At 41.1% G+C, this 12333-nt stretch overlaps 2 protein-coding genes across 3 annotated transcripts in view; one reads left to right on the top strand and one right to left on the bottom strand.

The window, feature by feature from the left end:
- Positions 1–12333, bottom strand: part of UROS (uroporphyrinogen III synthase) — a 136327-nt gene that overhangs the window by 86138 nt on the left and 37856 nt on the right. The gene's annotated exons all lie outside the window — the stretch shown is intronic.
- Positions 2046–12333, top strand: part of FANK1 (fibronectin type III and ankyrin repeat domains 1) — a 48219-nt gene continuing 37931 nt past the window's right edge. Inside the window, exon 1 of one of the 2 annotated variants that reach the window (XM_081954810.1) lies at positions 2046–2101. In XM_081954810.1, coding sequence (XP_081810936.1) covers positions 2080–2101 — 22 coding nt within the window. In that variant the 5' untranslated portion in view covers positions 2046–2079. The remainder of the gene's footprint in view (positions 2102–12333) is intronic. The other variant, XM_081954811.1, reaches the window with a different exon arrangement.

The raw sequence follows: 12333 nt of genomic DNA on the forward strand, positions 1-12333 counted from the left end.
ATATTTAAAAGTGTGTCCCAAATACCATTGACTGGTGCTAATGGTTGATACGGGTTGCTGCCAGCATCCTAGGTATTAACCAAGTACCTTCTTAAAATATATGATGTACCAAGTAGTTTTTTGCAGTTCCACTGGTGTTATTGCAGGAAGGTGCAATTTATTGATGTGTTTTGTAAAATTCCTGGGCATGGTACCAAGTGCCCCAGTGACAATGGGTATCACTGTTACATGTTTCATCCATAGTTGCGTAGTTTCAATGGCTAGGTCGCGGTATTTCATGTTTTTTTCCAGTTCTTTTTCTTTGACTCTGCAATCTCTGGTACAGCGATATCAATAAACTGTACGCTTCGGCACGCAACAACCGTGATATCTGGCATGTTGTATTCCAAATGACAATCAGTCTGTATTTGAAAGTCCCACAGGATCTTCACTGTCTCATTTTGGTAACTTTTTCCACTTTATGTTCCCATGGTGTCATCGTCTTCTCCTTTCTCATAATTATTATTGTTATCTTTGTTGTTGTTGTTATCATCAACATGAAGAGAAAAGCAAATCATTAAAAAGTCTCATTTCTAGCAGGGGACTGGACTAGAAGATCTCCAAAGTCCCTTCCAGCTCTATTCTGATTCTAAATCTTCTATATCTTTCAGCATTCTTTCCTCTTCCAACTCTTTTCCACTGGTTGATAAGAGTCAAATAATTGTGACAAATACTGATTCTTAGAGTAAAGGGTTAAGCAATCCATATTTCTTCTTCATACACTATTCCTAACAATTAAGCACTGTCTGGGTTTTTAGTGAAGACCATGACATTAACAAAATGCCAAAGGGTTAGAGTGCAGGTGAAAAATGAAAGTCATTAAAATAATTTAGTTCAAAGGTTATATACCTATTTAATTTGAAAGTTTTGGTCCTCTCTTCATTATCAATTTAGACTTTGAGGTTCACAAAAAAATTAATCAAAGTTCAAACATCAGACCACCCTCATTTAGAATGATGTATATCTGGAGATGCAATTTAGGAAAAGTCAGTAGCTTTTGGCATGTTCAGTTAATTAATTTCTTTTTCAGTTTGGACTAATTAAAAGCAAGATGGTTTTGTTCTTCTGCAATGTAGTCTCCAGCTTCTCCTTTGCTAATATAGAATACGATTAAGAATTCTCTTGTGCTTCCCTTTTGCCAAAAACCTGTTTCCCGATTCTTATGAAAAAGTGTACTACAGAATGAGGACATTGTGACTGATTGTGAAGATCACTTAATCTCAATTCAATAGTTTTTATCACACGATGCAATTGTTTGATAACTGTATTATAGCAATCTTTAGTTCAGTGTCAAATATTAAAAAATAATAATCAAGGAGCGCAAGGTGAGATTTCTGGGATTTGAGAGGGAGAGAAATGACATTATTTCACAGCACTGTTTAATACGAAGCATCTGAAATCAGATCAAGAATTTAAACCATTTCTCCAATGTCTTCTTCAAAATCTGAGTGGTCCCTGAAGCCTGCACATATGAAATTAAATTTTCCAGAAATACTTGAAATGGGGTCTTCTCAATTAAAAGATTGCAAGAAACAAAGGAACATTCAGTAAGCAATGTTCCTATTTTATACATCCTTGCTATCTCACGCATTTTCCTGCTGCCCTTGGAGAGAGGGAGGGAGGGAGGGAGAGGGGGGGAGAGAGAGACATAAAACAGCGCCTAAACACACACACACACATCAAAATACAGATGCGGGAATCTTCATAGGGCTGTGAAAATTCTTCCTCTCGCTACAAATAACCTTCGACGTTCCATTTGTCTCCTCATTCGGTTGTTTCCTGAAGAGGAAGGAAACTCGAAACTGGAAACTGGGACAGTCCCAAGCGGAGTTTGCTCGTGATAAGACTCGGTTATTTTATGTAAACGCCACCTTTTCCCCAATTGGCATTCCGGTCAACAACACACGGCGACAAATCCCCCCCCCCCGCCCCCAATCCCGAGATCAATCTGTGAAGTGCGCGCCTAATTGGGCCGTTACGTTGTTATGGCAACAGGACGCCGGCGCGGCCTTGTAGACTGGAGTATAGCTCTGAAGACGGATGCTGATGGAGGCGGAGATAGGTGAGGGAGAAGGGACGGAAAAAGAGGGAGCCGGGTGACTTGAGAAGGGGAGGGGGAAAGAGCCCCTTGGGGCAGAGAGAGTGGGAGGAGGGCTGTTCCGGAGACCCGGGAAGAGAAGCCCCGAAGGCTTCTTTGCAAGCTGAGCGCGGGAACTTGGGAGGAACTCATGCAGCCCAATGCGGCTGAGCCTGAGAAGAGGCACGTGCAGAGCGTGTAAATCCCCAGTGCCAACATCTCTCCAGAAAGAAAGAAAGAAAAAATTACACACTTGCATGGAAAAGAGGAGAGAGAGCCAGCTTTTTCTGGAAGGGTATAAAGGCAGAGTAGTATGGAAGTCGTTCGCCACTTGCATAATGGAGCCCCGCATTTCTGTTGTTGAGGCATTTGTTAAGTGAGCTTTGCCCCATTTTAGGAGCTTTCTTGCTGCAGCTGTTAAGTGAATCGCGGCAGTTGATAAGTTAGTAACATGGTTGTTAAGTGAATCTGGCTTCCCCATTGACTTTGCTTGTCGGAAGGGTGTAAAAGGTGTATTTTATATGATGACATTGGGACACAGCACTGGTCATCAATAGGAACCAGTTGCCAAGTGTCTGAATTTTGATTGTGGCATGGGGATGCTGCAAAAGTCATATCTGTGAAACACGGTCATAAGTCACATTTTTCAGAGCTGTTGTAACTTTGAATGGTCACTAAATGATCTGTTGTGAGTCGAGGACTACCTGTATTCTATTCCTTTGGGAGTAGGGTGCACATTTTGTCCTTTTAAAGAAAAGACAGGAGGAGGAAAAACTGATGTAAATTGTCATCTTTTTTCTTTCTTTTTCTGGTAAGGTTTTCTCTGCAATTTATATGGAGTTGCAGTGAGAAACAAGTTTCATCTGTTGCATTTCTGGTTACTCAACAGCTGTTTAAAGCATAGGAATTCTGCCAGTGAAAAGGTGCAATCCTCTGAAGTCATAACCTTTTGGTTGGATCCGATGTGCCTTTAATATTCCAGATCCAGAACAATAGAAGAAGCAATTATTTGTCCCATGTGTATCTTGATATATAGAAATGTTTTAGCTCCAAATGGAAGTCCATTCTTCTTAAGAAAAGTAGTCTTGTTGATTTAAACTGAAACACTGGGTCAGGTTGAAGTGAAGAAGAAGCCTGATGTTATTTCAGGACCCCAGGAACAAGAATGATAATGTTCATTTAAGGAGAAACATAAAGAGTAGGAGTCAGTAAAAAAGGAATGTTTTTTTTAGAATGGGGAAAGAATAGAAAACACATAAAAATTGGACTATGGAATTGTAAGGAACAGATAATCAGGTTATAGTGCAGAAAAGATAGGCATTAATACTGAAATCCTGTAGTGTAAGGAGTTGGAGAAACTTTTTAACACTTTTTGTAAAGATCAGTAGAGAACATTTTTCTTAACAGTTGAATGATATTTAAAGCTTTAACATAATTTTACAATTAGCTGATAGAGGATGTTTGAATTCTGTAATTTTTTCTTGGAAACATTATTAACAAAAAATAGTCATTAATTTGAGATAATTGGAATTTTAATTTTTTTTTTGATAATTTGAAACTTAGAAATGTAATTCTTTGTCAAAGATCTGCACTTGCCCTAGTAGTGTCTGTAAATGTCTTTCTGGTTTTCTCTATTAGAATTTGCAATTTCAGAAATATTACCCATCAAATAAATAAATAACTAAATAATAAATAAATAAAATATGCTGGCCATCTTCTCCATAAGGCAACCCTGGGCGACTTACAAGTCATAAATTGATAGAAAAGCAATTAAAGATTTAAAACTATGCAAATTAAAAATTTAAAACCGCAAAAAAACCAAGAGATAGATGGCACAGGGATGAGATCTTATCCTTCAACCACTTCTGGCAGTGAGGGTCCCCCTTGAGGCCCCAAGCCAATTGGTAAAACCAAATTGTGGCCACAATGCGCAAGGGTCTTCTCCTTGACCCTGCCCATATTATGATCCTAACAAGTAATCAATATATTTTTGTATGTTTACTCAAAGAAGTCATTAGGGCTCAGTGTTCCTCCCTGCCCCTTCCTAAAGTCTCCAAAAGTATTGTATGAAGAAAGAAAGGATGGCAAATTAGAAATGCATGCCTATCAAAAAGTAATCCCAATAATCAAATGCTCAATGACCAAAGTAACAACCATACTTCCCACAAGAGGAGCTGTATAAACACATTCAGACAAGCACAAATGCACTGCAGCAACCTGGAACACTATAAAAAGGAAACAAAACATCTATACTAGAGGTCCCCAATCTGTGGCCCATGAGGGGTTTGCAACTGGGCTGTGGAAACTGCCAGCAAGTGCACATGCATCCTCACTTGCATGAGCAGTGGGCAAGCACAAGCATGCAAACTCCATTTAAGTGAGCAGCAGAAGCAGCAGAGGTGGGTTGCTCCTGGTTCGGCCTGGATAGGGTGAACAGTAGTACCGGCGGTGAGAGTCTCTGCCCACCCACCGCCCACCCACTGGATGCTTCTGTGCATGCGCAGAAGCATTATGCGTACACAAACGACCCGGTAGTAAAAAAAATGGAAACCCACCACTGGTGTGCTTGCCACTTACATAAATAAAGCTGTGTGTATATAGTAGAGTCTTTATTGTCATTGTATAAAAGAAACATGGTATAGTATAGTCTTTATTGTCATTGTATAAAAGAAATGCAATGAAATTCCATTCCATGTTTTCTGGCCGCTTGTATGGAACCATCCCCTCCCCCCTGCCAGACCGCAAATCCGGAAACATTGTAGAACTCTGAACTATACAACCCCTAACAAAATAGATACCCATGCACCAAAAATACCTGACCACTTTTTATATTACAGCACAACCAACACAAGATATGACAAGAATAACCACCATACATCAAAAACTTCTCAGAAACAACCAACAGACTATTATAACCACATGGCCTCATTGTAGCACACAAACCAACTAAAGATCTCAAAAACATCTTAATGTAAACCAAAAGATCCAGTAGCCCAAGAATTAAAAACATCTATAATATATATAGTGTAGTGACTAGACTGAGTACATCCATGAATACCAACTAGGAGTAATGAAAACTTTCTTAACCCAGAACATAGGAACAGACCCCAATACAGTTTCATCTGGAGAACTGTGAGCAACCTAGGCTGAGCCAAATCCCCTGACATTAGAGAATTCCTGGATACGTGGCATTCAGACAAATAAGCTATCAATGGACATAGAGAAGTAAACCATATTAAAACACCATTCAAAAGAGATAACAGAAAGCTAAGGAGGAAATGAAGACCAGAACACATCCCCTGTAGCAATCAACACCAAGATAAGCAAGGATTAACATCAGAAAAAAATGAGGTAGAAAACAGTACCCTAATGACAGAACTACCAAGGAGAAAACTACGCTCCCAACAATACTGGCAGAGCAAGCTATTGAACACAAACAGGGAACAAACCCATATTAGCACTAATATGTTCCCTAGTTGGATAATGAAATGTTTACAAGCAAACAATCAAGGTCAGAGAGCACCAAAGATTCTACTTTTATAAATGACACCATATTGGGGGCATTTGCAAAGATTTGTATGAATTATAATTACCTGTTAGAAGAGCAATCTGTTTAGAACACCTATGACATGCTTTTAAATATGTCTACAAGCAAGACAAAATGGAAAATATCTGTTTCAAAATAGCCAAGAGAAGTACAATGGAGGGAGGGTACTGTATATATTAAACCATGAGACTAGGTTATGGTGATTGTATTCTGTGACTCAGGCTGATATCATAGTGGCAGTCCATATATATACTGTATGCCTAGATTTCTCCATCCTGGGAACATGATTATTATTCCATGTAAGTAGTGCTCTACCAGCATTCATAGAGTTTAAAGGCTATCTTTCAATTGTTACTATTCTCCCAAGATGGAGGAACAGTAAAATATCAATGTTTATGATTCCTTTTTGTTACATTTGCTATGTCACCTATTTATTTTTGCTTTATGGGTTTTACTTTCCCTCAGGACAAGATAAAGGAGATCCTGTATTAAGTAATTCTTCTTAAAGTAATTGCTTTCAATAATTAAAGCAGATTACCAAAAAGAAGCCCAATTTTATTTTATTTTTCATAAGTTTTAAATGTTTCCAGAGAAGCTAAAGTAAACTACAAAATTGACTTTGCAGCAAGAGATTATAAGGTTAGCTAATGGGAACTTTGGTTGATTTAATATTTTTTTTCATTATTAAAAATATAAAACAGTTCACTAGAAAACATAGTGAATAGAATTAGATGAGCCTGTTCTTTTATTTCTTTTAAAAGACATGTTCTTATGATAGGTCTATATAATTATTTATGTATGTATAATAATTATGTAGCTGTCTTGCTTACTAAAATTACTATGAAATTTCATTTTTACAGGCTAATTGAGGGGAGAGAATTTTGTTATTCATGAATGGTCCATTAAATTGGAGGATGTCATCTTTGCAATATGACATAAATAACTTAATTGTATCATTTGTATAATAACAGCATGCAAAGATATAAGTTACTGCAGAATTTGATATGTTACATGTAAAAAATCATTTCTAGACAGATCCAGTTAATCAAATTTCATACTATGTGGCTTTACTTTTCCAGATGTGCTTAGGACAAACCTTACATATGTTAAAACAATGATTTAGGTTTCTGAGCACTAAAAATATCTTTAACTTTTTAAAACCAAAACAATAAATATTGGCATGATCATACAATAATAATATTTCTGTTTTAATATAACTGTGATGTCATAAAGCTCCAAGTTGGTCAAAACTATAAAATGAATATACTATATTGTATCTAAATTGAATCTAAACCTAGCCATTATTTTTATAGCCTTTAGTATTTTGTTTTGCACTTATTTTTTATAGCTGGACTATATTCTTAACGAGCATACATTGAAACAATTTTTTTACTCACTATAAAATCATATAATTACTTCCAAGTTGATACTACACTTGATCTTAGCCAAAAGCCAAGAAGGTATTTAAATAAGCGATAAAGAATCTACAGTTTCCAAGTTTCCTCCAGCTATGTTTTTTGTTTTGTTTTTCAGATTAATCAGACAAGCACAAATTCATCTTGACATCATTTCTTCATTTCTGCACTGACCATCTATAGCAGTAAATAGTTTAGAATTTTTATCTGCTTCTACTATACCATTCTTAAAAGCATGGAACCTCTCTATTGGCTTGTGCGAAATGAGCTAAATACAATACAATACAATAGCAGAGTTGGAAGGGACCTTTGAGGTCTTCTAGTCCAACCCCGTACCTAGGAAGGAAACCTTACACCGTTTCAGACAAATGCCTATCCTTTACTTACTTACTTTACTTTATTTAAATTTCTAGACCGCCCCCTCTCCCAAAAGGGACTATCCAACATCTTCTTAAAGACTTCCAGTGTTGGGGCATTCACAACTTCTGGAGGCAAGCTGTTCCACTGATTAATTGTTGTAACTGTCAGGAAATTTCTCCTCAGTTCTAAGTTGCTTCTCTCCTTGATTAGTTTCCACCCATTGCTTCTTGTTCTACACAGGTGCCTTGGAGAATAGCTTGACTCCCTCTTTGTCGCAACCCCTGAGATATTGGAACACTGCTATCATGTCTCCCCCTAGCCCTTCTTTTCATTAAACTAGACATACTCAGTTCCTGCAACCGTTCTTCATATGTTTTAGTCTCCAGTCCCCTAATCACCTTTGTTGCTCTTCTCTGCACTCTTTCTAGAGTCTCCACATCTTTTCTATATCGTGGCGACCAAAACTGAATGCAATATTCCAAGTGTGGCCTTAGCAACACATTATAAAGTGGTATTAACACTTCACGTGATCTTGATTCTATCCCTCTGTTTATGTAGCCTAGAACTGTGTTGGCTTAAATGATCTGTAGTTTGTTGAAAATAGAACTTAATTTCATTAGATAAATTTAACATCTTCTTAGATGTAATCTTAGAAGACACAGCAAATTACAGCAAGTTCAAATTACTTGAGCTTGTCCAATTCATTGCTTGTTCCAACCTCAAAACAAAAAGCAGAGCCTGACATAAGTTGTAGTTGGTCTTATGATTTTGGTGTGTTACAGGTTTCTGCTCCATCTTTCCCATTTCAGCCCATTTCAGAGGACATTTGCTTCATTTTGGTGTGACATTATCATATGTTATTTTCCTGCTGCCCATGGAGGGAATGGCAATTCTGAAGTTTTTAACTGTCTCACCTTCCACATGATTACTCAAGAGAAAAGTTTGAATAGTTTAAGGGTAGGAATGCATGCACAGAAACTGTTCTCTGATTGATCTATACCTGTGATGGTGAACCATATTTGCTGGCATGGCAGCCCTTGGCAGCCCTTAGCTCCAGCGCGTGCTCATTTTCAGCCTTCCGGATTGCTGGGGAAGGCTGTTTTTGCCTTCCACAGGCTTCAGGAAAACCTCCGGAGCCTGGGGAGAGCAAAAATCCACCCCCCACATGGGGGTTGCTCGCGCATGTGCAGTGGGAGGTTGCTTGCGCAGGTGGGTGGACACCCACATGTGTGTGATAGCGCACATGTATGCAGTTTTTGCCACTTCCGGTTTGCTCGGAGGGTCTTTTTAAGCATTCCGAAGGCTTCAGGGACCGTCCGGAGGCTTCCCTGACACCTTCGGAGCGCTTAAAACGACCCTCCGAGCAAACTGGAAGTCTGTTTGCTCGGAGGGTCGTTTTAAGCGCTCCGAAGGCGTCAGGGAAGCCTCCGGATGGTCCCTGAAGCCTTCGGAATGCTTAAAAAGACCCTCCGAGCAAACCAGAAGTGGCAAAAACTGCATACATGTGCGCTATCACACACTTCTGTTTTGCTCGGAGGGTCGTTTTAATCATTCCGAAGGCTTCAGGGAAGCCTCCGGACGGTCCCTGAAGCCTCCGGAGGGCCTCCGGGGGGGCGGGGAGGCTCTTTTTGCCCTCCCCAGGCTCCTATAAAGCCTCTGGAGCCTGGGGAGGGCTAAAAATGGCTTTAAAAAAGGGTAAACTCAGCTGGCCAGCGCGCGAATGCACGCTGGCCAACTGACAGGGCAGCGCCTCACGTGCCCTGACAAATGGCTCCACATGCTACCTGTGGCACCCGTGCCATAGGTTCGCCATCACTGTTCTAGGGTAAGGTATTACGTATTACTACACATAATGTTAATCACAATTTCCTTAGTATAATAGATAACATTTTGCTGAATTGAACTATTTCTAATGCCAACTATTTTTATTGTGTTTCATTTTTCATTTGAATAGATTAAATAGAATATACTTAAATTGAATAGACTAACTTGAACTAGGGTTTTCAAGATATTTGAAAATTATTTCTAAGGATTTTTACTTCTTATCAGAATTGTATTCCCAATATACCGGGAGGCATTGGATGAGATTATATATAACTGTTTTTAAGGGGCTAAGCTTTCAATTCCCATACTTACTTTTCTGGGATTAAGTGGTATTAAATGTGTGCAAACTGACTCCTGCGGATTGGATATGTATCTTAGTGCTGGAAAAATTCAAGAAAAGTCTTCTATTTATACTGACCTCTTGTGACACAGTGCTTAGAATGCACTATTGCAGGCAAACTCTGCCCACAGCCTGATGTTCAATCCTGATGGGACTCAAGATTGACTCAGCCTTCCATCCTTCTGAGGTTCGTAAAATGAGGACCCAGATTGTTGGTGGCAATATGCTGACATTGTAAACCACACAGAGACAGTGACGTGCAGTCAGGTGAGGTAAGTGAGGCACAGCCTCACCTCTCATCATGAAAAAAAAAACATATGAGAGCTTGCTGTGAGGCTTTAGCGAGCTCAGCCTCTCAGGCGACAGCTGAGGCGAGGCTGAGCTAGCTGCTGATGACTCTGCTTAACTGTTAAAAAAAGCCTCAAAAAAGCGCCCTCTACTATGAGGCAGGACTTTTTGAGGCTTTTTTTTAAACAGTTAAGCAGAGTCATCAGCTGCTAGCTCAGTCTCGCCTCAGCTGTCGCCTGAGAGGCTGAGCTTGCAAAAGCCTCACAGCAAGCTCTTGTATGTTTTTTTTTCCTTTTCACTCTCCTCTCCCATTAGCCCCAAAAGCCGCTTCTTGATAAAGAAGCCTAAGCAAAGGAGGGCTGGGCGGAGGAAGAGGGAACTTTCCCATTGAATGACTCACTGCCCTAGACTCGAGGAGACCCTCTCTGCAATCCCTCTCGTCTGGCCGGAATGCCAGCGAGAGTGTTGGGCTGAAGGAAGGAGGGATACACATTCTCTCTCCCTCCCTCCCCCCTCTCTCTCCCCCCCTCTCTCTCTCGCAAATGGCATATCTGAGCAGCTGCTGCTGGTGCCAGCGAGAGAAGAAAGGAGGGATACACATGCTCTCTCTCTCCCTCTCTCTCTCTCCCTCCCTCCCTCCCTCTCTCTCTCTCAGCGGGCGAAAGAAAGTGCTTTAGTCAGTGGGGTGTCGGTGGAGAGGAGAGAATGCCGGAGCTCTGCCACGGGTGAAAGAAAGTGCTTTCCCCTAGCGAGCTTTCCCCTGTGGTCTGGGCCAAGCTGCAAATGATCAATTGGCAGCTGCGGCTCAGATAGGGCGCTTCTTGGTGGGCTGGAAGGCGAAGGGAAAAAGTATTTTGCCATGCTGGGAAACGTCATGGCAAAAGAAGCAGCTGGTGAGGTTGCCGGGGGAGACCCCAGGAGGAAAGGTGCGCACGGAGAGGAGAGGAATCTAAGGCGAAAACCGCACATGGCTCTCCCCGACGAGCTTCCTCGCCCCTCGCTGCTTTTCTCCGATTGCTGCGTTTTGTTGGAACTTCCTCCCCGTAAATCTGATTGTGATGACATCAGTGCCTCACTGGTCATAAACCTCACCGCACGTCACTGCACAGAGAGTATTGTAAAGTATTATGAGGCGGTATATAAATCTAAGTGCCCTCGTTATTGCTATTTTGGGGGCATAGCAAATACATACCTGAAGCTATTCTTTAAAACCCCAACCTTTTTCAAAAATATTATCAAAAAATGGCAAGTCTGGTGCAAAATAGCTGTTCTATACTATTGCGACATCTTGTTTATGCGTAGAATTGCAATGTAAACATTAGTAACTAGTGTACTGTATATTGGATCATGACTTTATCAGAATACATCTGATCAGAATACATTATTGAAATCAGTAGGACTTAATTGAATCTCATGGAAAATTTACTTGTTATGATTAACTTCTACTAAAACTGAATGCATTGTTTTTAATACTTCATATAAACTTCCAGATAGAAGGAATTAATAATTTAAGATCTGTATGCTAATTGATGAGTTCACTTGATTTTTTTTTTAAAAAGCCTGAAATGTGAAGTGCATAGCTTGAGGGCTCAAGGTCAGATACATCTCCCTACAAGTTTTGAGGATGCTCCAGAGAGATTTCTCAAAACTGCTACTACACTGCTAATAATGTAAAAGAAATGGGAAGTCACCAAATAGATAAAAGAGGAATCAATATTAATGTTCTCCTAGGCCAGTGCTTCTCAATTATTTTCTGTCATGCCCCCCCCCCTAGGAAGAAGAAAACATTTCGCGCCTCCCCGCGCGACTGTAAATAGTATCATTTGTCTATAAAATTGTTATAAGTACACCTCTGCATAACACTGTATTGAATAATGCAACGCTTCCGACGAGAAGTCAGATGCTGGGTGACACTGTTGTGTCTTATCTACCAGAGAGTTAAGACCCACTAAAATTGATTGGCTTTGCTTCCAATTTGGGCCTTCCAATGAAGCTGCAAAGCAACGCGGGCTGCCCCGGTGGCATCCAATCTTTCTTTCATGTTTGGTTTCCAAAGTCCCGCACAGCGCCCGGGGCCAGGCCGGCCTTTCTGCCGTCCTTTCCTTCACCGGACTGGGGCTGCCAAAAGAAGGGAGCGCGCCTCCGCCCGCCCGCTTTCCTTTCGCTTTGGGACTGCAGGTCAGTCATTTGGTCGGCCGGCGGGCTGCAGGGTAGCCCGAGCAAGAGGCTGGTCAGCGTGAAGGGACGTCCGCGCCCACCAGGCGGCCTCAGCTCCCGCTTCCCCTCGCCCGCGGCGGCCAGTTGCAGGGTGCGGATCCCGCTCGGAGAAGGTGGAGCGGCAGCTCCTCCCTCAGCCAGGAGCCAGCGGGGGCTGGTCGGACAGGCAACCTCGTCGGGAAACTCCAGTTCGCCGCCGCCGTTGCCGCCTTCGCCGCCAGTTAGC

This window comes from Natrix helvetica, assembly GCF_964273705.1.
Source record: "Natrix helvetica genome assembly, chromosome: 5".
Taxonomy (NCBI): Eukaryota; Metazoa; Chordata; class Lepidosauria; order Squamata; family Natricidae; genus Natrix; species Natrix helvetica.